General features: G+C 44.6%; 2 protein-coding genes across 2 annotated transcripts; both read right to left on the bottom strand.

Annotated features, from left to right (window-relative positions):
• Nucleotides 1–1,884: 1,884 nt before the first annotated feature.
• LOC109882461 (calretinin-like) lies at nucleotides 1,885–16,733 on the bottom strand. Its single transcript, XM_020474574.2, has 11 exons — nucleotides 16,459–16,733; nucleotides 8,310–8,386; nucleotides 7,926–8,015; nucleotides 7,633–7,713; nucleotides 6,729–6,785; nucleotides 6,486–6,563; nucleotides 6,332–6,387; nucleotides 6,187–6,226; nucleotides 5,441–5,494; nucleotides 3,579–3,650; nucleotides 1,885–2,573 (listed from the first exon to the last, which is right to left on the bottom strand). The coding sequence occupies exons 1-11, from the start codon at nucleotides 16,550–16,552 to the stop codon at nucleotides 2,457–2,459; spliced, it is 816 nt and encodes a 271-aa protein (XP_020330163.1). The 5' UTR covers nucleotides 16,553–16,733; the 3' UTR covers nucleotides 1,885–2,456.
• A 3,452-nt stretch (nucleotides 16,734–20,185) lies between these two features.
• On the bottom strand, nucleotides 20,186–27,408 carry LOC109882428 (purine nucleoside phosphorylase-like). The gene is made up of 6 exons (XM_020474520.2): nucleotides 27,274–27,408; nucleotides 23,729–23,898; nucleotides 22,857–22,960; nucleotides 22,285–22,460; nucleotides 21,662–21,852; nucleotides 20,186–20,480 (listed from the first exon to the last, which is right to left on the bottom strand). The coding sequence occupies exons 1-6, from the start codon at nucleotides 27,294–27,296 to the stop codon at nucleotides 20,284–20,286; spliced, it is 861 nt and encodes a 286-aa protein (XP_020330109.1). The 5' UTR covers nucleotides 27,297–27,408; the 3' UTR covers nucleotides 20,186–20,283.
• Nucleotides 27,409–27,902: the final 494 nt, after the last annotated feature.

The raw sequence follows: 27,902 nt of genomic DNA, 5'->3' as shown, positions 1-27,902 counted from the left end.
AATTTCTCTGCTGAATAAATGGATTAGAGACAGAAACAATGGAGGGAAAATCCAACGAGTGTTTTTTCTTTTGCCACCATTTCAGAAATCAGGGATTAGTGGCACATTGGGACTGTGCTGAGCAGGAGAGGCCTGTGTTCCAAAACCCATCAGGGATTTGACAGCATCTGTTCCCCTCTCTGCTCCGGCCATGTCCATGACTCACCGAGAAAATTCCTGAAAAGCTTTACAACTGTTTGCCTTATCCAGCCATGGCAGAGCTGTCCAACAACACTTAGTGGTGTGTGTGTGTGCGTGTGCGTGCGTGCGTGCATGGCTGTGTCTGTATCTGTACTGGACCAAAAAGACAGCAGACTTTATAAGCCCAAACCAATTTCTAAAAAGACCCAACTTTTCTACTTTGTGTGCTGATAACTCTTTTAAATATGTTTGTGCTACGAGGCTGCAACCTTGCCTCATCCTCTGACTCAGCTGAAGCTGTTTTGGTGTGTTTGAGACAGAGGAGCATCTGACGTTTTCTGTTATTAACATCTGTTTGTTTGTGCCTAGCTACATGCACCTCTCGTGTGTGTGTGTGTGTGTGTGTGGGTGTGTGTGCTTGCGTGCGCGTGCACCTATCCCTTTTGTTTGAAGCAATAGCAATTCTACTCAGGGGAGAATAGCTAAATATGGACCCCAATCTTAGCAGCTTGTCTTTCCCCCATCTCTCGCTTCCCTCTCTTCCCTTTTTCTTTCTGAGTGAGGAACCAATGTGGGGGAGGGAATCAGAGCAGACTCTATTTCTCCTGTACTGTTGTCACGAGAAATAGTGTGTGTACGTGTGTAAGTGCGAGGTTTGGTGTTTTTTTGTGCTTTAAGAAAACTAATGCGAGTTTAATTAAAGATTAAAGTGCGGATGATTAATTGATAGAAGTCAGACTGTTCCATTTGGTACTAAACCAGGGGTGTCCAGACAACTCCATACAGTGAAAAATATGGACAGCTCCAAAAGCTTGTACATAAAATTAGATGTATTACCCAAGAAACTGAAGGTTCTCACAAAAATATATATTTAAAAAAAATGTGCAACAACGTAATGATTACTGTGTTGTGTGGTGTTGTTCTTTTAAATCTTTAAAGACCAAAAACAAGCCTGGTGCATATTTGTCATTCTCTTTCAGGACTCTGGACATTCCCATGTATGTACTGTATATTACACAGGGAAATGTGTCCACCAACTGGAGTCCCCTAAATTGCTCTGTGAATTACATGCAAATTCGGGATGTGCATGTAAGTAGTGAGGCTCAAAGGCTCAGATGGAGCTGCTGAGGCAAAAAAACATCAGGAGTTTTTCTTGTAGTGACACAGTAAGTAAACAAACTTATTGAGAGTTTCAATTCCTTTGTGATCTCAAAGGTTTGTTAGGCTGTTCTGGTAGGACTAGTCTACTAGCAGGTGTTGGAGAATGGCTGTTTAACTCCACTCATATCCCTCCCCTCGGTCACTCATCTCCTCCAGCCTTGACCCACTTAGTGTTCGTAGTGTGCCATAGAGACAGATAAGTACCTCTGAAAGTTCTCATCTATGAAAAATGGAGTGTGCAGGCTCCCTTCATCAAGCTGGCTTTCAACTGGAGATTAGAACAGCGAGAGTGGAGTGCTCAGGGAGATAACGCGCCTGCTCCCAACATCTGTATTGGAACTTTTATCTTCACAGGAAACACATTATGCTGGCAAAGAAAAATAGCTCTCCTTTGCCTGGCCAAGATTAAGTCTTCTTAGAAACAGATTTAACTATGCATTTATAGAGATGTATAGGCTGATATAGAAGTTTAGCAGACTGAGATCCCATGGTTAGGATAGAGACAGTTTGGACCTGTGGTTGTGAGTAAGGCAGAGACATAAGTGATCATCAGCTATATTTATTGATGCTCTCAATAATATCTCCACTAAAACAGTACGAGCCTAAACCCAATTCAAAAACAAGGCAACAGACTGAAACGAATAGTGCGGGAGGGGGCATTGAGATTAGAGGTAAATAGAAAAAGAGACAGAGATTTACAGGCGAACTGTAAAAAAACAAAGAGTAGGCTTAGGGAGTACAGTATAAAGGACATTCAGGCAAAATGTATATGCATTCAAATAAATAGTCATATCGTATATTCCTTCTATTATTTCCATATGTATTGGTTAACTCACTATAGAATTGCATGTAAAAAAAAAAGAACAATAAAGCTGCGGACGTTGATGACATCATCAGGTAGCGCCACGCTGCGATAAGGGGGAGGTGAGGTGGGGCATAGTAAGGGACAGGTAGTTAAACAGAGTGGGGCAGTTGGGCTGAGGGTCTTGCTTATGCCTTCAAGTGGATATTCACTTTCACTCTACAAATGTTGGAGTGGAGGAGGGGGGCATACATGCACCTAGTAATGCCAGGATGGGGGCAGTGGGGGGTTGTCAGGGGTCAGAGGTGAAAGATCACAGTGTGGAGTCGCGGCAGAGGACGATCTCCAGCTCGGTGCGGTAGAGCTTCCCCGCGTCGGACAGAGCCATGATGCTCTTCTTATAGCCCACCAGACCGGTCGAGTCCAACTCCTACAGCAAACAGGGAGAGAAACAGACGTGAGTGCTAGTGCCTCAACCAATGATGTCATTAACTATGGTGTCTACCCTGTAAACAATAATGAGCCATTAGGACGTCCCCAGGACTTCACAAAATGGTCGGCTGAAGTCGTCAGGACATTGTCTCATGGTCCCTTGGAGGTTTTGTCTCGTTCCCGGTTGGTCCCAGGAACGTCCCAATGACCACACACACACAGAAATCTACCCAGGGCACACGCACACCCTAGTTTCATTACACATCATCTTTTGTTACTGTTGTCAAGCCTATCAAGGCCCTGATTGGTGAACCACTGATCCAGTCACAGCTGTTTGTATTTTGGCAATGCAAGGGATTTACTTATTTCATGACACAACGTCCCAAGAATGTCCTAAAAACGTCATTGGGGACATCCCTGGGACAAACTGGGAACTAGACAAAACCTCCAGGGGGCCATGACACAACGTCCCAAGAACGTGCTAAAAACGTCCTTGGGGACAAACCGGGAACTAGAACGTTCAGGTGACCTTCACGGGACCAAGAACATCCTAAAAACATTCCCAGGTCAAGCCGGGAACTATAAAATGGTCCCACAGAGAATGTTCCCTTGGGCCCATCATTCGACGTCCTAAGAACTAGTAAAATTAAAGTCCTGAGAATGTACTGAAAAGGTCCTGACATGGTCCTCAGTGACATCCTGGGAACTAGAACATTCTCAGAACGTCAGTGGGATAACGTTGTGCCTAAACCTTTAAGGGACCTAATGGGAAAGTCGCCAAATATCCTCAGGACGTCCCCTGTTTGCTGGGTATGGCCCTAACAGTCAATGCAACACCACATCCTGATCCAACAAAAACTTAGAAGACCATAACCTGTACCAGACCACAACATTCTGGCAATCATTCTGATCTTGTAAACACTCCAGGTGCAGTATAACATAATCAACCAATCAACTAATCAAAAGATGGGTCAGTAAATAAGTGAAGTCTCTTGTTCTTTACCATTTTGTTCTTGTCATGTAGGTCCTTCAGCAGTGCGTCCAGCTCCTGCTCATCGATGTAACCGTTTCCATCCTAGTAAAACAGTGAAACAGCAGACAGGGGCCGGGCATCTTATATCATATTCTCATTAAAAGAACAATCAAACACTCAGATATCCTCCCACTCAGAGTATACACAGGTAAGATCAATCATTCACAGACCAACTGCCAATTCAGTCATTACAAAGGCATTAGTATGAGACTCCTGTACTGTACACATCTTCCCTACTGTACTGTTTTCTTTGTGGAAGGTTCAGTGGCATGTATTCATGGATGCCAAGGGAAGCCAGGCTTCCCCAAAAAGTTGACCAAGAAAAAATACATATTTCGTCGCTCTGTGTTTCATACATTTCCTTCAATTCACAAGAGGCTGAAATGAATATATCTCACTGGAGAAAGCATCCGAGCAAACCAAACAGCTCCCCTCTGTCTCAGTGTGTGTAGAGTATCTATCTGATGCTCTCTGGTCAGAAAGAGTATGACATTGTTGCCACCCATAGCATTGAATTCAAGGGAAGCCAGCGAGCATTTGGCCTCCCTTGATAAAAAATACATTAAATAATTGTCAATCAGCTTTGAGCTAAACTGAGTGAGCTCAGCTGTGAATGGTGCTAGCTCACCATAAAAAAAAGTGTCAAGGGAAGCCAGTTTGGATTTGGCTTTAGACCAATCACATCACAAGCCAAAGCCAAATGTCATTAATGACAGAAAGAAACTTGAATTGTTGCATCTCGTTGTGTTCGGCCCTTTCCTAAATTAGGGATTTGGACTTGTGGTTTTACTTAATTCTCTGTACTGGCCAATGATTATAATGGGGATTCTGATAAATTCATACATTGTGCACCTGACCTGAGAGGATGGAAGTTCAACATGTAGCTAGATGTACACTCTTAGAAAAAAGGGTTCCAGAAGGGTTCTTCGGCTGCCCCCACAAGAGAACTGTGGAAAGGGTTCTACATGAAACCCAAAAAGGGTTCTACCTGGAACCAAATTGGTTCTACCTGGAACCAAAAATGTTTCTTCAAAGGGTTCTCCTATGGGGATAGCCGAAGAACCCTTTTAGGTCCTAGATAGCATCTTTTTTTCAAAGAGTGTAGTATGCTAATGTAAACTAGCTGGCCTGGTGTATTGTTGTCTATGAAAGGAAGCTAGCGAGCAAGTATTTTAGCAAGATAGCCTAGGACAACAAAAACTAAAAGTGTGTACTGTATGACAGAGTCGTAGACCGTTTAGGCACACACACACACATAAATCAGTAACATTGACAGGCAGCTCCTGTTTTCTTTGTATCTTGCAATAAACTCTCTGTGGTTCTAAATCAATAGTTGTTTAGTAGTCCAAAAATGTCAGAAACAATACCTTGCTTGACCATGCTGTAGGTCATGTAACTGTTACATGCAATATGTTCTGTGGACAGATGTTGCTCTCCGGTTTTGTAATGAAACAAATGTGTGGTTGAATTTATTCTGCCACTGTGTCTTATTATTGTCTCGGCATTAGGCCTATATATCATGATGTCAAGGCATATGAACTAACAGGTTATAGAGCAAACAACGCAGTTATCACAACACATAGGTTGTAATATGGCTTTTTTTCTGGATTGGCTTCCCCCTTCATTTAACCCATGCACCGCTACTGGGAAGGTTACCAAGGTAACACTAACAAAATAAATGATACAGACGCAGGTGTGTCTGGAGTATTTACCTGTGCAAGTGACCATTTGCATGGAGCTTGTAGCTTGAGTGACAGGGATACAAACAATCTCTCTCACACACTCTCCCACCCACACACCTCCCTGTAAATATGTCTACTGTGCTCATTTACCTTGTCATAGAAGGTGAATATTATGTTGAACTGCTCTGCTGAAAGCTTGCATCCCTGGAGAGACGGAAAAAACAGTGAAAGCAAAGGAAAAAAATGATATCTATTGTACATGATATATATTCACTGAGTTCACCAAATATTAGGAACACCTTCCTAATATTGAGTTGTAGCACCCTGGGAATGCCTGCATCTGTTCCTCACAAACTGGAGTCTAACTGGTTTCATTAACGAGCCTGCAGAACTGACAGACAGGTGTGTGTGTGTGTGTGTGTGTGTGTGTGTGTGTGTGTGTGTGTGTGTGTGTGTGTGTGTGTGTGTGTGTGTGTGTGTGTGTGTGTGTGTGTGTGTGTGTGTGTGTGTGTGTGTGTGTGTGTGTGTGTGTGTGTGTATGCATGTGTATGTGTGCGTGCGTGTGTGTGAACATGCGTGCTTGAGTGCGTGTGAAAGAGTGTTGCAAGACCTTTTAAGGGTGTCGATGTGATAGTCTAGCCAGGTGCGGACTCAGTAAACGTCTCCTGTGATAAACAGTTTAATCCTCGTACAGTGAAAGCAGTAAAGCTGAATTGTACCATAGATCTGCCGACATACATATTGTATGACCTTTACCTTAGGGTTATAGTCAAGACTGCTTTAATTCACATAGTGACCGACTCTTTCACAAATGACTACATTGCCCCAATTCCTAAAGGATTTTGTGTGTGGGGTGGGGTGTGGGGTTGGGGTGGGGTGTGTGGGTGTGGTCTCACCTCGAACTTGAGCAAGAAATTTTCCTGAACCGGCAGCAGCCTTAAATGAGATAAAAGAAAATCATTGACATTCAGATTCTTTACTTCAAAATGGATTTAAGTATAACACAGAGTCTCTCAGTGAACAAGACACACATACACTCACCTGGCCATTTCAGACAGGCCCAGTTTCCCATCACCGTTCAGATCAAACATCTTCAGCTGGAGAGTGAAATGCAACAGTGAGTGGCGTAACATTACTACACGGTGTTAAACCTGTGTGTTTGTGTACACATGTACAGTATGTGTGTCATACTCACGATTGTCTGTGTGTACTCGTTGAGTTTCTTGTCATCGTAGTGTCTGTTGGCCTTCTTCAGAAGATCTGACAGGAAACCCTGAGGAAGACAGATCCTCGTTACCCCACTGGTAACTGGCTCAATGACCCAACATTAAAGTTTAAGGATGAGTGCTCAGGGGTCCTCCTCTGACAACAAGCACAAGTCCTTGGAAATTGACTAATGAAGGTTATGAATGTTTAAAAGCTTGACACATTTGTTTACCTTCAGTTCATTGGCTTCGATGTATCCACTGCGATCAGTGTCATACCTTCTCCATGCCTGTAGACAGAGCATTTTTAACATCTCATTACAACACAGTACACATGCATTTAAACACAGAGATTAAGAACTCTAAAGCCTTAAAACCCTCTTTACTTTAACAACAAGTGGAAAAGTCATGATGCTATAATCGGTAGAGAGAATGTAGCCAGACGGAGATAGAAGAGGATGAGAGTGAGACAGAAAAGTATATAATTTGTGTTATAATCTACCAGCTGACCCGTGTCTAGAGTGAAACCTTATCAAAGATGGATGCCCAAACTACATCACCCCCCCCCCCCCCCACTCTCCTGCAGTAAGCCTGCAACCAATCCATAATGTATGGCAGTCTGAGAATAGCTTCTGTGTTCCCCCCCCCCTCCACTTTTAACACAGGGTAGCCAGCACACTGGACCACTGCAAAACCCATTCCTACTGTCTATCCTCTCTTCTCCTTACTTTGCGTGTCTCCACCAACAGAGAACAGTTAAAAGGAGCTCCCCTCCCTCTCTCTCTTTCTCTCTCTAGTTATTTCTAGATATAAAACACTTTAGACAAGGAGATGCCTGTTTCCCTGATATTTCTAAGCTCTCTTGGAATTGATTCTGTGTGTGTGTGTGGATGGATGTGTGTTGGTTTTTGTGTATGGGACGAAGTGATCAGACTTAGCAATACACCAAAAAGTTATCTGTATTGGAGAGGAATGATACCAGGATATACTGTACAGTGCAGTGGGCTTACACACACACACACACACACACACACACACACATACACACACACACACACACACACACACACACACACACACACACACACACACACACACACACACACACACACACACACAGAGACAGACACAACTTACCGCCATGAATTCTGCACTGGATCCCACAAATGTTCTGAAACAAAGCAGGAAATTCTCCTCTGTGGGCAGAATCTGAGCTAACTGGAGAGAAAGAGGGAGAGAGAGAGAAAATATATAGAGAGAGGATTAGTACACTTGGCTACTAACTCAATATTAAAGCAGATTTCAACCACAACACTGTGTACGAACATATAGAACATATATGCAGATATAACATCAGAGGAAAACATAAAAAGTAAGCAGACATTTCAACAGAGGAGTTTGAATGTGCTTGTGTACAGTATGATTCTTACTTCTGACATCTCGATTCTTCCGTCTGCATTCTTGTCAAATTTCATCATGAATTCCTTCATTTTCTCTCTAAAGGCAGCATGTGTGGGATCCTTGAATAGGCAAACACACACACAAACACACAGAATAAATCAAAAACGACTAAAACAGAAACTTCCTACCTAACGACTCTCTATGATGATGAGTTGTTATAGCATATTATATCAAATTGTCTAGTCTATTAGCCTATCTAGAAGCCTGAATATACCATGGATGACAGTCAAGTAAAGTGGACCATTTTCTCATTTAAATACAATGTTTAAGGTTGCCTCGACTAGGATGGAGTCAGTCACTCACTTTAAGGCAGGAAGGAAGGATGCATTTTCAAAGTATTCAAACCCACTCACCACGCCTGTTCCTCTCCGCGCGGTCTCTAGCTGCCGGAAGAAGTTCTCCAGCTCCTTTCCCTCGATGTAGCCATTTTCTGTAGAACATACCCAAGGGTTAAAGGTCATTCCTGGGATCAGTGAGATGGGGATTACATTGACTTTTGAACCTGTGGAAAACATAATAGTTACATGGCACTTTCTCAATTTATCTTTCTTGATTCCTCGCATCCTCTCTCCTCACCTCCTTCGCAAATCCTATTGGAGAAAAAAGTAAGGGGAGGGACCTTGGACCTTCTTCTCCAATACAGCTGATGTGAATTGAGATAGAACCCTGGTATGTAGTGTGTGTTTCATTACTGTAAAAAAAACCAGGGTTCAATATGGAGGCATTTTTTAAGCCATTTGCTCAACAAGTAGCTCAATGAAAGTCCAGAATAACGAGTCCACAAGGAGTCCAGAGATTCAAGTGTTGTATAGCACCACCATGACTGTTTGCATACTCTAAACGATATGGAAACATTTTGACAAAAACACTCTCATTATCTAGCCTAATGCTACAGTCACACGATATTGTCCATCTGGCCAACACGACTCCCACAGGAGTACAGTAGCATAACATTGAGTCACATATTTATATCCAACACACACACACACCCTGCTGAGCTCCCAGGTCCTTACTAGGATTAATCTGATATCCCAGCAAAACCATCAGGCCCAGTATCTGATGGGAGGATGAGATTGAGGGAGGAGGAGAGAAATGGAGGGTAGGTCGGAGGGAGGGATCTGAAAAGGCAGGGGCTTAATGTGACTTATTGTGTCATAGCACCATAGGAATAAAATGAATGAATGAATTCACAGGGAAGAAAATGATGGAGAGGGGAAAGAGATTTGATACTTGATAAGTGTGCGTGTGTGTGTGTGTGTGTGTGTGTGTGTGTGTGTGTGTGTGTGTGTGTGTGTGTGTGTGCGTGTGTGTGTGCACACTGCAGGGGCAAACCACATGCTGTAGATACTTAAGGCTGATTGAGAATATAACAAGCTCCTAATTGTCTTGGCCGATCACATCTCTAATGGTTTGTACTCTGTGAGTTCCCCCAGGTCTGTGCTCTGTGAGTTCCCCCAGGTCTGTGCTCTGTGAGTTCACCCATCGGGGAGATGAGAGAAACACTCAGAGGCCATCAAACACACACGGGAGAAAAACACATCACACACCACCCTACAGGCAGATAGAAAAGGAGAAACAGAGAGAACGGGAAGAGATAGCTAGGAGATGCAGCAATAGAGAGAGGGGGGTAAAGAGAGGGAACTACATTATTGTAGTTAGCTCAATGTTGGGAGAAGGTAGGGGTTCTGCATTAGTCACATGACCAAAGCACTGCTCGCATCTGGAAACTTTAGGCAGATCAGGGTGGCATTTACGAATGGGAAGTGTGGAAATTCTCTGGTAATGTTGCCACAGAATGATATTTAAAAACAGGTATTGCCTGCAGCTCAGAAGGCATCAGAAACATATTCACAGTGGAATGGCTTTGTGCCTGGGGGATTGACAGTGGGGGGTCAGGTAGATGTTTATTGGGGCACTAGATATTCTGTAGCAACATTCACAAACATGACAGGCATGTGACTGGCTACGCATGGTGTACAGCAAGTTTGCTGACAACACGATAGTTGTTAGTAAGCCTGATAACCAACAATGACTAGTTCACCTATAGGGAGGCGATAAGTGAACTGGCATTGTGGTGACATCACGACAACAACCTTTCCCTCAATGTCAGCAAAACAAAAGAGTTGACTGTTGACTTCAGGAAGCAGAGAAGGGAACATGCCCTGATCCACATCAACGGGACTGCAGTAGAGAGAGTTACTAGTTTTATGTACCTCAGCATCCACATCACAGAGGACTTTTCTTGGACCAACAACACCACCACTCTTGTCAAAAGAGCAGATACAGCCCTTGGTTCACCACTCTTGTACTAAGAACAGATACAGCCCTTTGGGGTGAACCCTTGGTTCACCCCAGACCTGACTGCCCTCGACCAGCACAAAAACATCCTGTGGCGGACTGCAATAGCATCGAATAGTCCCCGTGATATGCAACTGTTCAGGGAAGTCCGGAACCAATACACGCAGTCAGTCAGGAAAGCTAAGGCCAGCTTCTTCAGGCAGAAGTTTGCATCCTGTAGCTCCAACTCCAAAACGTTCTGGGACACTGTGAAGTCCATGGAGAACAAGAGCACCTCCTCCCAGCTGCCCACTGCACTGAGGCTAGGTAACATGGTCACCACCGATAAATCCATGATTATCGAAAACTTCAATAAGCATTTCTCAACGGCTGGCCATGCCTTCCGCCTGGCTACTCCAACCTCGGCCAACAGCTCCGCCCCCCCCGCAGCTCCTCGCCCAAGCCTCTCCAGGTTCTCCTTTACCCAAATCCAGATAGCAGATGTTCTGAAAGAGCTGCAAAACCTGGACCCGTACAAATCAGCTGGGCGTGACAATCTGGACCCTCTATTTCTGAAACTATCCGCCACCATTGTCGCAACCCCTATTACCAGCCTGTTCAACCTCTCTTTCATATCGTCTGAGATCCCCAAGGATTGGAAAGCTGCCGCAGTCATCCCCCTCTTCAAAGGGGGAGACACCCTGGACCCAAACTGTTACAGACCCATATCCATCCTGCCCTGCCTATCTAAGGTCTTCGAAAGCCAAGTCAACAAACAGGTCACTGACCATCTCGAATCCCACCGTACCTTCTCCGCTGTGCAATCTGGTTTCCGAGCCGGTCACGGGTGCACCTCAGCCACACTCAAGGTACTAAACGATATCATAACCGCCATCGATAAAAGACAGTACTGTGCAGCCGTCTTCATCGACCTTGCCAAGGCTTTCGACTCTGTCAATCACCATATTCTTATCGGCAGACTCAGTAGCCTCGATTTTTCGGATGACTGCCTTGCCTGGTTCACCAATTACTTTGCAGACAGAGTTCAGTGTGTCAAATCGGAGGGCATGCTGTCCGGTCCTCTGGCAGTCTCTATGGGGGTGCCACAGGGTTCAATTCTCGGGCCGACTCTTTTCTCGGGCCGCATGCTTTTCAACCAATCGCTGCCTGCACCCGCATGCCCGACTAGCATCACCACCCTGGATGGTTCCGACCTGGAATATGTGGACATCTATAAGTACCTAGGTGTCTGGCTAGACTGCAAACTCTCCTTCCAGACTCATATCAAACATCTCCAATCGAAAATCAAATCAAGAGTCGGCTTTCTATTCTGCAACAAAGCCTCCTTCACTCACGCCGCCAAGCTTACCCTAGTAAAACTGACTATCCTACCGATCCTCGACTTCGGCGATGTCATCTACAAAATGGCTTCCAACACCCTACTCAGCAAACTGGATGCAGTCTATCACAGTGCCATCCGTTTTGTCACTAAAGCACCTTATACCACCCACCACTGCGACTTGTATGCTCTAGTCGGCTGGCCCTCGCTACATATTCGTCGCCAGACCCACTGGCTCCAGGTCATCTACAAGTCCATGCTAGGTAAAGCTCCGCCTTATCTCAGTTCACTGGTCACGATGGCAACACCCATCCGTAGCACGCGCTCCAGCAGGTGTATCTCACTGATCATCCCTAAAGCCAACACCTCATTTGGCCGCCTTTCGTTCCAGTACTCTGCTGCCTGTGACTGGAACGAATTGCAAAAATCGCTGAAGTTGGAGACTTTTATCTCCCTCACCAACTTCAAACATCAGCTATCTAAGCAGCTAACCGATCGCTGCAGCTGTACATAGTCTATTGGTAAATAGCCCACCCATTTTCACCTACCTCATCCCCATACTGTTTTTATTTATTTACTTTTCTGCTCTTTTGCACACCAATATCTCTACCTGTACATGACCATCTGATCATTTATCACTCCAGTGTTAATCTGCAAAATTGTAATTATTCGCCTACCTCCTCATGCCTTTTGCACACATTGTATATAGACTCCCCCTTTGTTTTCTACTGTGTTATTGACTTGATAATTGTTTACTCCATGTGTAACTCTGTGTTGTCTGCTCACACTGCTATGCTTTATCTTGGCCAGGTCGAAGTTGCAAATGAGAACTTGTTCTCAACTAGCCTACCTGGTTAAATAAAGGTGAAATAAAAATAAATTTAAAAAAAGGGTGCAACAGCACCTCTACTTCCTAAGGCAGCTGAAGAAATTTGGCATGTTGCTCCAAATACTACCGCTGAACCATCAAGAGCGTCCTGAACGGTTGATTCACGGCCTGGTATGGGAATTGCTCCGTCCGCAACCGTGAAGACGGCCGAGTGCATCACTGGGACCATGCTTCCACCCATACAGGACGTCTACTTGAAACTGTGCCTGAGGAAGGCACTCAGCATCATCAAGGACCCCACACACCCCAGCCACAAGCTGTTCTCTCCCTTACCTTCAGGCAGAGTGTTTCTAAGCATGTGGTCTAATACCAACAGGCTCACTTTTTTGTTTTTATTCTTATTTTTTTACTGTTTTTTTTATTGTTGTTGCATTGTAGAAAAGGAACCTGCAAGTAAGCATTTCGTTGGACGATGTATACAATACGTATCCCGTACAACTAATAAAACTTTCAACGTAAAACTTTTAACTTTGTGTTTTGTATTTGATAGGTAAATCACCATCTGTGCATCGGCTCGGCTGGTCTTTGAGGTGTAAGCAAATCACTGCAGAAACACAAAGCTTTGTGTATGTAAATAAATCAGCCCATCAGATGGAGGGACTGAGGGCTGTCTCCTCTCTATATCAACATGTCATCACTCCACAGAAGCACAACTAAACATATTCCTGTACTGTGTGGCAAGAAGTGAATGAGTTGGCTGGTTAACTGTGTAAAGAAGTTTCACCAGAGACATGGATATTATGCTAGATATGTGCAGACCATCACAAACAATCCTAATTGCTCTTCCCAATGTGAGGGTTTAATGTGAATTATGCCCATGTCTTTACACAGGGCCGGACTTGGGCATAGGCAGTTTGTCTACGGGACGTAGGGGGCCCCTGACCCAAAAAGGAACTAATTCTTACTGTTGAGAATTTGAACAGCAGAATACACAAAGCGCAATTTCGAAATGTGGTTGTGCATCAGCAGTTTTCCTCTTGTTATGTCAGTCACTGACAGCACTCAATTAGCCTGAGAAGGTACGCATTTTTAGATTGGTAAATTAGTCTACCCTGCTATCTAAATTTGTGGTAATAATAAATAAATTACCGAACGGGAACGAAGGGCATGTGCATAGGGGCCCTGCCCTTTAGGGGGCCCCCATTGATTTTGTTTGCCACTCTCACTCACGAATAAAATTGCATGAAATTAGTTAGACATTTGCAATAGTTTATTTTTCGCCCTATGGCAAAATGTGTACAATTGCAGAAAACTTGCTTTAAAATGTCAAAATGCCTATGCCTTATGGCAAAATGTGTGGAATTACAGGAAATTAACTTTAAACATTTATAAATATTTCCGTGGTCAAGTGGGGAGCCACTAAAATATTTTACCAGCGAGGTGGTAGGCCCCCCAATGAAATCTTGTATAGGGCCCCAAAAGGCTTGAACCTGTTCATACATTTTCCAGTTATGTTAGACAAAGATCTTGTTTCCTTGCATGTAATAATATTTGGTGTGAAGAGTGGAATAATGCATGCGCTTCCCAAATATCATAGGCCTATTCTCTAGTCCACACACAGACACATTCTGCACAAACCATAACACACACACACCATACAAGGCCTGTCCTAAGAGTGAATCATCTGAAGTTTTAAATCTGAAACGCGTCATTGACAGTGACCAAAAATTTTTATCTAGGATTCTTGAAAAGCATGCTCCACTACCCCAGTTCTAGTCCCACTTTATCATGTATGAGACTATGGACACAGATTGGCACACGGATTCGGCTTGACAGACTGACACAAACACGCTTGGCCGCAATATGTTTCTGTTAACCACCTCTGCCTCCCACAGATGGATCACTGGCACGACATCCCTGAAAAGCCTTAGATGCATTCATGTATTCACAGCGAACAGTGAGACCTATTTTTACATTCCACAAACTATAATTTGTGGAATTAAAGTGTATGCGTGTTGTCTTGTGTGTGTGTGTGTGTGTGTGTGTGTGTGTGTGTGTGTGTGTGTGTGTGTGTGTGTGTGTGTGTGTGTGTGTGTGTGTGTGTGTAATTGCACTCATTCCTCATCCCTGGCTCTACTACTTCTAGGTCCATTCCAGCCCAGTGCACGCCAGGGAAAAGCCTTAGATGCATTCATGTATTCACAGCGAACAGTGAGACCTATTTTTACATTCCACAAACTATAATTTGTGGAATTAAAGTGTATGCGTGTTGTCTTGTGTGTGTGTGTGTGTGTGTGTGTGTGTGTGTGTGTGTGTGTGTGTGTGTGTGTGTGTGTGTGTGTGTGTGTGTGTGTGTGTGTGTGTGTGTGTGTGTAATTGCACTCATTCCTCATCCCTGGCTCTACTACTTCTAGGTCCATTCCAGCCCAGTGCACGCCAGGGATGCGTATGGCTTAGTTGACCCGGTGGACGGATTTAACCCTCGGCTGGGGCAGTGGAGTGTTTGAGCGGCTCGGAGAATCCATGCGCTTGCTCAGGTGTGACTGTTTACACGCTCTAGGTGAGAGGCTGCAGAGCTCAGAGTGAGCGCTATGGGGCGGAAACATGTCAAGCCTGCACAATGTCACAGACTTTTTGACACATCTTTACACACTTCAACAGGCGCTTGTTTAGTAGAGCCCTCAGTAAGTCTAAACGGGCCTATCCCAGCGTTTTGTTGCCAAGCAGAACGTCTCCAACGGCCCTAAGGGACCACCATGGGATGGGGGAGAAGGATTCAACATGCTTTGCGCAGTGCAGAAATGAATGCATGGATGGATTAAAGACAGAAAACGCAGTGCTATACCATGCAATATATTCAAATCCAAAAACGTAAATGAGAGATACTGAGGGTCATGGGATTTAGCAACTCGTATAGCTGCTGTTATAATCACTGTTTATAACCTTTCATGGTCACCTTTGAGTGCTGTGTGACGGAGACCAGCTCTAGCGCACAGTGACGCACACCATACCCGCGACTAGGCCATCGATTTGCAGTCAGTCACACCCATAACCGCCCAGTATCTAGTGCGTGCACTACCCCCCCCCCCCCCCCCCCCCCTCCCTCCCTTACTCTCTCTCCCGCTCCACTCCTTCCCATTCCCAGACCGGACACAACAAGCTGCCAGTCAATACACCGCGCCTGGCGGTGATGACATAGGCTACTGTAGATTCATTCATAGGAGACGCGCGGATCCGGTTGCCTCGTTGGGGTCGCTACAAGCCAGGCACATATATAATTCACAGCGATCAAACAGCGCTAAAAACATCCACTCCGTTTTGCACACACGTCACCACTCTATATAATAAATGATCTAGCAAGAACAACGCATGTTCACCCTCAAAGAATGTAGTGCTGTATTAGACTGTCGTGTTTTACGCACAGAAAATAGTGCCACAAATGTGGTCCAAAACAGCGCCCTTCTGTTCCACAGTTTGGCGCGGTTTGATGCGTAACTGAGGAACTAAAATAAAATTATGAATAACAAATATGGTTATAGGGGATTATATGTAGCCTACGTGTCGACTGAAATCTCATATAACGCTCGTGTGGGAAAAATACACTAAATGAACTATTTGAAAATGCTTTTCTACTTTGCTACTTCAAAATATGTTTCCTTATCTGACAGTTCTGCAACAAATATCTACAAACCCCACAAATGCCCCTTTATACAACTTCAATATGCTAATTGTGCAATTAAAGTTTAAAAAATCTTTCCATTAGTGCATGATCACGGAACAGGGTACAGGGCACAGGGACCTCTGACTGACAATCACAGCCAAGATTCCCAAGACGCTGTTTAAATAACAACCCATATGCTCCTCTGTCCCGCAGTACAACACACAGGACTTCCTACACTCGTCTATCACATCTGCTCACTTTCTCTGTCCCACCAAGCACTAGCCTATCAATTTAATAACTATCCAACCATTCTGAATTTACAACCAGCCTACTCCTATGATATGCCCATAGTCCAGTCCTGCCCAAGTTTAACCCCCTGGCCGTAGCAGTACTGACCGTCTGCGTCGAAATGTTTCCAGATGTCGAGAAACTGCGCCGCGGTGAGCTCTGCCAGGTGGAGATGAGGGGGCTGCTGTGCTTGACTCGCCATCGTTCAGTCGCTGCTGCTTTTTCTTCTTCTTCCGGAGTTAACTTGTTCCCAGTCTGATCCAGAGCCTCTCCAAACTGTCAGCGGCTCGCACTCAGCCGGGGCTTTTAAACCCCCCCGCGGCGCATGCACTTTTCACGCTGACAGAACGGGGGCGCAGCGGCTCTGAACCCACATGTACTCTGAGCCAAGGAGTGTGAGAGTCTGCAGGAGCTGTACTGATCTGTCACTACCCCCAGAGGGATGAGAGATACTCAATGGCACTGTGCAGGCTCTGTCCATACAGAATAACACGGGCAGTTCTCTCTGTTGATTGGAATTATGGAAATATAATCACACAGAGAAAGGCCCCATATACTGGCACTCATGAGACGAAAATTACAGCAAAGCATTCCATCACATAGTCTGTCCCATCAAATAGGCCAACACCTCAGGAAGACAGTGGGAATCCAACTAAGTGAGTGTGTGTGTGTGTGTGTGTGTGTGTGTGTGTGTGTGTGTGTGTGTGTGTGTGTGTGTGTGTGTGTGTGTGTGTGTGTGTGTGTGTGTGTGTGTGTGTGTGTGCGTGTGCGTGTGCGTGTGTGTGTGTGTGTGCGTGCGTACTCCCATTTTATCCCCCCATCCATCAATGCATCAGTCTCTCACTGCCTCATCTCCTGCGCTCTTCTATCGGGTCTGTTTAGATTTAAGTTTCTCCTCAGACTCCTTGGCCATTCAACCTCATAGCTGGCACAAATCATATCACCCAGTAGGATGACTATATTGTACTGCCACTAAAGTATAATAAAGGCTGTGGTATGGGGGATATCCCCACTCCTCCTTTATCTATTTTCTTCTCACTTTTCTCCCATTCTTTCTATTTGAGGCTCCAGCAGCTTCGATAAAGCCTGAAGGTTCGTGTGTGAGAGAGAGAGAGAGAGAGAGAGAGAGAGAGAGAGAGAGAGAGAGAGAGAGATTTCAAGGGGGAAAGGGAGAGAGAAAAGCATTTTATCTCCACATAGCAGTGTTGTGTATTGATTAGAGTGAAATTAAGAGAGATAGAGAGAGAGAGCGAGAGAGAGAGTGTGTGTGTGTGGAACCCTGTTGTGAAATCTATACTGTATGAATAATAATTACAGACCGTGTATATAGGAGTGTTTCCCTCTGCTCTGATCTCTCTGGGGAGAGGAGAGAGAGAGGGGGGAGAGGGAGCGATAGAGAGATTGGAAGAGAGATTGGAAGAGAGAGTAGGGTGTAGTAGTTAGAGTAGATGGACCACTGATCAGCTCTCACGTGAATATGTCCATTAAATCCTCACGCAAGGTTTACCTGAACACAAAAATATCCCCACACACGCATGTATGCATGCACTAACACACATACTATACAGTGATCGTCAGACCTACTCCCTTTATTTAACCATCCGGTCATCAGAAAGGCCATTACATTTAATCTGCTGATAAGGTGAGGGTATTATTTTAGCATGCCACTCTCACTGCACCCCCCATGGATCATTTGAAAGTACATTTTCAATCAGGGTAACGTCCTTAAAAAAAATGTCACCTGCATATTTAGCATTTAAATGTAAATTAAAGTGAGGATGAAATGGCTAGAATGTGATAGATATTAATAAAAAATGATGTGCATATTTTAACACAATAGGGGACATGGGGGAGGGGGCATAAAGGAGGTGGGCAGGTGTTTAACAGGCTTTTCAGACCATTTTAATTTCACTTTTGAAATAGATTTTTTTTTAACTCCATAGCTGGGGTAGAGCTACGTGGGATGAGAGTATGCATGACATGTGTGTGTGTCCATTAGGCATGTGTGTGTTTAGGGTGGGTGTTCAGGGAGTTCATCCTAAAGCAAGAGGTCATATTGCTTACAGTAGATCCTGCCCTTCATCCCCTCTATGCAACTGCAATACTCTCCTTTTCTCCCTTCATCATTTCTCTCTAGTTCCTCACTATCCTTATAACTCCCTCCCTCTCTACATTTGGTTATTGATCCATGTTATTGATGACAATACCTTTCTTGTCTTCTGTAGTTTCACCAGAACATCTCCTGCTTGGATCAATGAGACTTACTCTAGCATCTTTCCATCTCCCCATTCCCACTCTTCCTCTCTTCCTTCTCTTTCGATGTAGCATGATCCGAGAAGCAATACTGGTTTAACTTACCAAACCATTTGATTAATAGATTGATGAACTTAAAAGCAGTTGAACATAGAGGTAGACACACATGATTGGAATGGTGCCTTTTATTTCACAGTGTTTCAGAAGAGATGCAGGGTTATAAGCAAGGCAACAACAGCAGAAAGAGGCATTATGTTCATAGAATAAAAACTTTTATATGAATAAATTAAAACTGTCAATACTGTCAGTACAATAACAGATAACAGTACTATAATATAATATATTCATTTATTTTTAGAAAGATAGTTACAAAAAGGACTTTCGACTGAATGGAATATCAGTGTCAGCTTTTTCAAGAAAATAAGATATTAATTAAGAAAGAATAATCAGTTGTGGACAATAATAAGGTGGAGTTGAGTTCCAAGTCCTCTCAATCTCAGGCACATATTAATAACTCACAAATACTGATTTGGAAAACAGGGTGTGGAATCAGATACACTCGTATCTCTCTGATTCAAGCTGTCCTTAGTTTTTATTGTACTGACAGTATTGGATGGTTCTGACTTAGAATATGTGGACAACTACAAATACCTAGGTGTCTGGTTAGACTGTAAACTCTCCTTCCAGACTTACATTAAGCATCTCTCCAATCCAAAATTATATCTAGAATTGGCTTCCTATTTCGCAACAAAGCATCCTTCACTCATGTTGCCAATCATACCCTCGTAAAACTGACCATCCTGCCGATCCTCAACTTTGGCGATGTCATTTACAAAATAGCCTCCAACACTCTACTCAGCAAATTGGAAGCAGTCTATCACAGCGCCATCCTTTTTGTCACCAAAGCCCCATATACCACCCACCACTGCAACCTGTATGCTCTCGTTGGCTGGCCCTCGCTTAATATTCGGCGCCAAACCCACTGGCTCCAGGTCATCTATACGTCTTTGCTAGGTAATGCCCCACCTTATCTCAGCTCACTGGTCACCATAGCAGCACTCACCCGTAGCACGCGCTCCAGCAAGTATATTTCATTGGTCACCCCCCAAGCCAATTCCTCCTTCGTCCGCCTTTCCTTCCAGTTCTCTGCTGCCAATGACTGGAATGAACTGCAAAAATCACTGAAGCTGGAGACTCATATCTCCCTCACTAGCTTTAAGCGCCAGCTGTCAGAGCAGCTCACAGATCACTGTACCTGTACATAGCCCATCTGTAAATAGCCCATCCAACTACCTCATCCCCATACTGTATTTATGTATTTATCTTTCTCCTTTGCACCCCAGTATCTCTACTTGCACATTCATCTTCTGCACATCTACCATTCCAGTGTTTAATTGCTATATTGTAATTACTTCGCCACCATGGCCTATTTATTGCCTTACCTCCCGTATCCTACCTCATTTGCCACCACTGGATATAGACTTTTCTACTGTATTATTGACTGTATGTTTGTTTATTCCATGTGTAACTCTGTGGTGTTGCATGTGTCGAACTGCTTTGCTTTATCTTGGCCAGGTTGCAGTTGTAAATTAGAACTTGTTCTCAACTAGCCTACCTGGTTAAATAAAGGTGAAATAAATCAAAAAGAAATTGAACATCACTATCAGATAGTGTGTGTATCTATATTCGGGCCAGGAGGTTGATGATGAGTTTCTGCAGGTCCTGTGTGCGTCGCTGGGTGATTTCCAGCACCTCCTCATGGTTAGCGCGGTCCTGGCTGCCATACTCTGACACCACGCGGTTGGTGATGAGAGACAGGCCAAACACACGCAGACCACAGTGACGAGCCACAATCACTTCTGGCACTGTACTCATACCTGAGTGAGAGGGAGCGAGAGACAGGGAGCAAGACAGAGTTAAAAGGGAGAGGTCAGAGGGAGACAGAGGGAGAGAAAGAAAGTGATATAGGAGGATGTGGGTGTGTAAAGACAGGGGATAAAGAGGGGAAGGGAAAGATAGGGGAGGGGGAGACCTAGAAAATTAGATATGTCAAAGGATAACATGTACAGCTTCCTCCCTGTCAACCTGTTACCCTCTAACTGACACCACTCAGGGTTCAGATCAATTGAACTGTGACCCCTGAAGCTGACCCCATTGGCATAGATATCACACTGGACACAGACGTCAATTCAACGTCTATTCCACATTGGTTTCATTGAAATTACGTGGAAACAATGTTGATTGTGTGTGCCCAGTGGGATGTCACCTGATGTTGTATGTTAGAGAGAGAGGAGCACCTGACGTTTTCTGTTAACATCTGTTTGTTTGTTCCTAATACTGTTTCTAGCTGCATGCACCTCTTCATGTGTGTGTGTCTGTGTTTTATTGATGGTGTCATTGGTTAGTATTACAAAATCCAGTGACTGGTATTAGCACCTCACAACCCTGAGCTTCACACTCCACTCCCCATCACCCACAACTGGAGCCTTAGAGTCTAGTGGGCCCCATAAACCTGCCTTTCAAACTCTCCCTGACCTGTGTGAGATGTGCCCTGGTTGGTTGCTAGGGAGGTTAGCAGGTGACCGGACATTTGCCCATCCTCTTGATTATACAGGTCACACAATACTTGCAGTCTCCCTTAAGCAGGTCTCTGCCCATCAACAACTGGACTCAATAATATCTCTGGATTTGTGTGATGGTGCGCATGCCCAAAATCCACTACCATTCCACAACCTCTCCTACTTTTCATCCCCATGTACATCCCCCATATGCATCCCTATATTCATCTTCCTCAGTGTGTTTAAATAAAGTTCCTGTGTGTTCGTTCTTTGGCTGCTTTATTCCCCTCTACCCGGGGGGCGGTGTCAGTGAGTCACAAACCAGTAAAATATGTAGAGCCGGGTCGCTCTCTTTCAGATGGAGTGCTCTTGGGGAGAGCCTTCTCCATTTCCTCAGTCAGAACAGTATACACATCAGAGGCCTGATGTGCTCCCTGAAGGTACAAGTTTCCCTTTAGCACAGATCTGAAAGCTGACCATAAATCAGTGTTTGTACTCACCCACAGCGTCTGCCCCCAGGCTCAGCAGTATCTTGCTCTCTGCCACTGTCTCGAAGGCGGGGCCGCCCACATTGCAGTACACCCCCTGTTGGAGGAAAGAGGAACAGCCCTGCTCCTCTGCCACCTCTCGAGCCAAACGGCCCAGGTCTGCATCATACGCATCCGACATGCAGGGGAACCGCACACCAAACCTACACTCGCGCACACACACACACACACACACACACACACACACACACACACACACACACACACACACACACACACACACACACACACACACACACACACACACACACACACAGAGCAGTAGACTTAACACACACACTGAACCCACTCAAACATACACCCCAAAACCTCACATGCTAAAGTGTACTTTTTTAAAGTCCACACATACCTTCAACAATCAAAGCACCTAATGATGGGAATAAGAGCTCATCACAGCGAAATGACTCATTATTGTCATAACTCCATTTAGGTTATCGACATCTCATTATCAGTGGCTTAGTGATGACTGCTTAGAGGCACTTGAATTGCTAGTTCAGACTCAAACATGACAAATCTCAAATTACACTCTATTCTCAATATAGTACTATGACTGTCTCATAGTTTAGGTGTCTCACCTGTCATCGTTGTGTCCCCTCAGAGGGTTGATGCCGGCCAGGCCAGGCATATTGATGTGGTCTCTGATCAACATGATGTCACCAACATTGAACTTAGGGTTCAGTCCTCCTGCAGCGTTGGTCACTATCAACGTCTCCACCCCAAGCAGAGTAGACACACGCACCGGGTACGTCACCTGCACAACACACATAATATACAGTACTTCAGCAGTCAGAGTGGACCTACACCATTACAATGTCTTGGAGTGACAGAGAGCATCATCACATTAATCAGCTGTCTTTACTTAGGACTCAGCAGCCACACTGCTGTCCCAACTATAATGTCATCTGCCAGCCCTGTGGTCATAGTCTAGGAGCTTCATGTTGGACAGCGACACAGCAGAATCCAATACAGTACTATGTAACAAGCTCATGTAACTGATACTGTCTAAGCAGGACCTATGTTTACTGCATGTCTTTATTTTACAGCAATTTGTCTTCAAAATACTTTTTATGGGAAGCATAGCACACACAGCATGGTATGTACTGTATGTGTGTTGCCTTGTGTTTCAGAGAGGAAGAGGCAGTCTAACCATGGCGATGCTGTAGCCCTCATAGTAATGGAACCTGCCCTGCATACAAACACAGGCCTTCCCTTGCAGCTCCCCAAACACCAGATTCCCAGCATGGCCTGGCACTGATAGAAAGAGGGAGAGAAAAAAGATAGCGATACACAAATATGTGCACGGCACAGGAGGCTGCTGAGGGGAGGACGGCTAACAATAATGGCTGGAGTGGAGTGAATGGAATGGTATCAACAACATGGAAACCATGTGTTTGATGTGTTTGATACCATTTCATAATTCCGTTCCAGCCATTACTAGGAGTCTGTCCTCCACAATTAAGGTGCCACCGGCAGCTTGTGGTGCACTGGCACATTCACACTAAAATACTCCAACTTCCTTGCCAGATTTGGGTTCGACGAGGTGTTGCACACACACACGCGCACGCAAACACAAACACACATACATACACAGGTATGTTACCCTACATGGGATGGGATTAAGGCAGACAGATGAGGAAAGGGGGTCAAGTTGCAGGTCAAAGCACTAACAGACCAGTCTACCTGGTGTGCAGTATGGTGGAGTTTGGTGTGTGTGTTTAGTAGGTGGGCCTCTCCCTGTGTGTCTCAGTGGCAGGGCCAGTTCCCCTACCCCCTGAGGGGTGATTAAGCCCTGTACCCCAGAGCTTACGTCTGAGTAGGAAAACAACCCAGCTACCCCCCCCCTCCAACTACTCACCATGTTCCCTCATTAATGATGTCACCTGGGACCAATGTTGATGACATGGCTTTAGAACTTTATTATGCAATGTAGTCATGTGAGGTGAAGAAGATGTTAAGCTACAGACTCACAACACAGTGTCAGAGATAAGAAGTCCTCAAGGTTGTGTGTGTATACTGTACCTGTGCTCTGAGGGAAGTGAGGGATGTCTTTATAAGGGAAGGCTACACTATTCTCCAGTAAGTCTGCCAGCCCTCCCAGTCCAGAACCACAGATGATGGCCACCTTGGGCATGTGCTGCGTATGCTCCAGCAGCCAATCAGCTGTCTCCTTGTACTGCTCATAGGTGTACCTGCGAAGTGGAGAGAGATAGTGAGAAAAAGAGAGAGCGAGAGGGAGAAGAAAGAAAGGGACAACAATGAAGGGTTAGGGGCAAAGGGAAGGATTTGGGGGGTGTAAATGCAGTTTTGTCCCACTCCTGCAGTGGAGCGTTTAGCTCAGGCCCTGGGCAGGGTAACTTGGCAGGATGGTTATGAATCACAGTCTGAGAGGCCTCCATAAGCAAATCCACTGGAGCACAGCAAGCAAGCCGTCCCTTACACACACATCAAAATGCGATACTCAACACACACGCGTGGGCGGTGATGTATGAGTGTGTGTGCATACACACACATGCACTTCCAACAAGTGGGCCCTGAAGCCTGATCGGAGGGTTAGAATGCGTAAATAAACCCCCATCCCTCTGGCCCCGTCAGCCAGCAGGGATAAACGCGCTTGTGATAGCCTTGGTCATGTGGGGTGGAATGGCGTGAGAAATTCATCAAATTCGATCAATTCAATTCACTGGGTGAGTAGACATCTCTCACTATGTCCTGAAGGCAAGGACAGAGAGAGAGAGAGAGAGAGAGAGAGAGAGAGAGAGAGAGAGAGAGAGAGAGAGAGAGAGAGAGAGAGAGAGAGAGAGAGAGAGAGAGAGAGAGAGAGAGAGAGAGAGAGAGAGAGAGAGAGAGAGAGAGAGAGAGAGAGAGAGAGAGAGAGAGAGAGAGAGAGAGAGAGAGAGAGAGAGAGAGAGAGAGAGAGAGAGAGAGAGAGAGAGAGAGAGAGAGAGAGAGAGAGAGAGAGAGAGAGAGAGAGAGAGAGAGAGAGAGACAGAGAGACAGAGAGACAGAGAGAGAGAGATGGTCTGTGGGGATGGAGTTGACTAGAGTTCTCTGACATGAGAAGCCATTGAACAGAGCAATCAGTGTTGTTAATGCTCTCCCTCTCTCTTAGTGTATAGAGCTCTTAAAGGCAGTAATGGGTCAGTGTGGTTAATAATGCTCTCCCTCTCTCTCTGTATATAGAGCTCTTAAAGGCAGTAATGGGTCAGTATGGTTAATAATGCTCTCCCTCTCTCTCAGTGTATAGAGCTCTTAAAGGCAGTAATGAGTCAGTGTGGTAAATGCTCTCCCTCTCTCTCTGTGTACAGAGCTCTTAAAGGCAGTAATGGGTCAGTGTGGTTAATGCTCTCCCTCTCTCTCAGTGTATAGAGCTCTTAAATGCTGTAATGGGTCAGTGTGGTTAATGCTCTCCCTCTCTCTCGGTGTATAGAGCTCTTAAAGGCAGTAATGGGTCAGTGTGGTTAATGCTCTCCCTCTCTCTCAGTGTATAGAGCTCTTAAATGCTGTAATGGGTCAGTGTGGTTAATGCTCTCCCTCTCTCTCGGTGTATAGAGCTCTTAAAGGCAGTAATGAGTGAGAGGTTGCAAGAAAAGGTAGCTAGAGGAAGGGCTATAGGAAAGGGAACAATGGCCTACTAGGTTAAGGCGAACTAAACAAGCAGAAGAAGCAAGTAGTATATTCTAGTATAGTTCATCCTATAGAATGCAGGAATTGACATTCAGGCCTCAAAGACATTTGCCCATTGGGCAAGTCAGTACGATATTTTTGTTGCCCAAAGATTATGATGACTTGCCGAAAATGTAAAATAGCTATTTTCCACTACACACAGGGGATGCACACACACAAACACACATACACTCACACACATCACCACTCACATGTGTGTTGAACCAGAAAGACCAGACTACTGGAATTATTTGCATCTAGTTATCAGTAAAAAAAAATCACCTGCCACATGGGGCATCCACAGGCTCAACTTGCACGACTGCTCATGTCTGAGAAACCAGAAAAGTACTAAGAAACTAGAAAACAAACAATGAGCACAGAGTGCACAACAGGGGAAACTAGATTGCCCAAGATCGCCCCATGCCTTCCCTCCTACACAGACTGTGGAAGGTCCTGACGGTCGCTCTGGCAAAGTCCCTGTCCCTTGCTATGAATACAGAAGAAGGACCGACCACAGCACAGCAGCCTCGTTCAGAGCATTTGAATACCAAACAGGCCTAGCCTAATGTAGGCTACAACGAAAAGCCCTGATATACAGTATTTCCTCTCAGGAGCAGCCTAGAGAGGCATGTACTCTGAATTTTAACCTCTCCCTAGCCTAGTCCCTCCTGTAGCTGTGCAGGAAAACAACTCCAGTGACTGATGAGTTTTCAAGTTGGCATCTTGAAATTATGCAGCGGAATCCTGCATGTTTTAGCATTGTTTTTTGTAGGGTGAGCAGCCTCTGTAGTTTGTATGCTAAATAGACAGTTACACTTTAATACGGTCCATATTCAACTATTTATAAGGTATTTACGAAAAGATTGCACACTATTAAGGATTATGGTTAGGTTAGGGTAGGTAAGGGTTCCAAGTAGAACTGTTTCGGCTTCCAACCCTTTCTACAGAGGGTTCTTCATGGAACCCAAAATGGTTCTACCTGGAACCAAAAGGGTTTTACTTGGAACCGGCAAGGGACAGTGGTGGAAAAAGTACCCAATTGTCATACTTGAGTAAAAGTAAATATACCTTAATAGAAAATGACCCAGTAAAATACTACTTGAGTGAAAGTCTACATGTATTTGGTTTTATATATACTTAAGTGTCAAAAGTAAATTTAATTTAAAAAATAAAAAAATAAAAAAATAAAAAAGTATAAATAATTTCACATTCCTTTTATTAAGCAAACCCGATGGCATAATTTTCTTGTTGATTTTATTTTATGGATAGCCAGGGGTACACTCTAACACTCAGACATCATTCACAAACGAAGCATTTGTGTTTAATGAGTCTGCCAGATCAGAAGCAGTAGGGATGATCAGGGTGTTCTCTTGATAAGTGTGTAAATTGGACTATTTTAAGTAGTACATTTAAGTATTTTTACTTAAGTACTTTACACAACTACCTATTGGGTCCCCCGAAGAACACGTTTGAAACCCTTTTTCTAAGATAATAGGTTTATAGCCTAATATTGTGCCTGCATAGCCTGCAGTGTTTTGGCTGCAGCGTGGTTTTATTGTGTGCAATATATGCAAGCTCTCATCGAATTCAAACTGGCTATCTGTAGTCTATTTCCTTCCATCCACCTTGTATAATATGGGAAGGACGTTTTGGCTATCTTCCTGTCACTTTGACCGGGGGCGTTATCAGAAACGAGAGCTACTGCTGCCACATAACTCTTGCGCTTTCTCACTGAAATCTCAAATTCTCTACCAGGAATGATCGCCGTTGCTATGGCAATGGTCTGGTTGTGCCCGAGTTAATGGTTAATTCGAATAGGCGAAACATGTTTATGAGGTGATAGATTAAGGTGTATTCCTTCTGACCCAGCCTAATATCATGTAGTCGTTTATTTATCGTACCTGCTCTCGCTGGTGGATGACATGTCGGCGGCGGTTGAGGAAATTGTTAGATTTATTTCTCTCGCTGTCTTGATGCGAAGTGATATAGCTTTCCGCTTGAAAGATGGGGGTGGACAGACGAGCTCACCGGGTGGATTGACAATAGTGCAGCACGTGGACTGGTTTGAGGGCCAGGTCCGGCTTAATGCATGGGTTTACCGGGGCTAAAGCCCCTTGGCCCAAGCCTGTGGGGGGCCCAAGAGGCCACAAAAAATAGAAATAAAATAAGTATATATATATATAGATATCGAACTGCTTAGCTTTTATCTTGGCCAGGTCACAGTTGCAAATGACAACTTGTTCTCAACTAGCCTACCTGGTTAAATAAAGGTTAAATAAAAAATAATAGAATGCAGGAAAATACGACTTCACTCAAGAGGATACTACTTAATCAATATTAAAAACACCCTTTTCTCGCCATCATGACATTAAAATACACGGCAGTGTTCATGTCACGACTTCCGCCGAAGTCGGTTCTTCTCCTTGTTCGGGCGGCGTTCGTCAGTCGACGTCACTGGCTTTCTAATCATCGCCGATCCACCGTTCATTTTTCCATTTGTCTTGTCTTGTTTTCCTACACACCTTGTTTC

This window comes from Oncorhynchus kisutch, linkage group LG8, assembly GCF_002021735.2.
Source record: "Oncorhynchus kisutch isolate 150728-3 linkage group LG8, Okis_V2, whole genome shotgun sequence".
NCBI lineage: Eukaryota > Metazoa > Chordata > Actinopteri > Salmoniformes > Salmonidae > Oncorhynchus > Oncorhynchus kisutch.
Note: the sequence above shows the minus strand (reverse complement) of the source record. Positions and strands in the feature narration are given on the sequence as shown.

Coding starts and splice junctions, on each gene's coding strand:
- LOC109882461 (XM_020474574.2), bottom strand. CDS start 16,552: ATGGCGAGTCAAGCACAGCAGCCCCCTCATCTCCACCTGGCAGAGCTC. Junction 6,388..6,485: donor ACGAGTACACACAGACAATC/GTGAGTATGACA, acceptor TTCACTCTCCAG/CTGAAGATGTTTGATCTGAA. Junction 2,574..3,578: donor TACATGACAAGAACAAAATG/GTAAAGAACAAG, acceptor TGTTTGCTGTAG/GAGTTGGACTCGACCGGTCT.
- LOC109882428 (XM_020474520.2), bottom strand. CDS start 27,296: ATGTCATCCACCAGCGAGAGCAG. Junction 23,899..27,273: donor TCATCCACCAGCGAGAGCAG/GTACGATAAATA, acceptor TCCACTTCGCAG/GTACACCTATGAGCAGTACA. Junction 21,853..22,284: donor AGGGGACACAACGATGACAG/GTGAGACACCTA, acceptor GCGCGAGTGTAG/GTTTGGTGTGCGGTTCCCCT.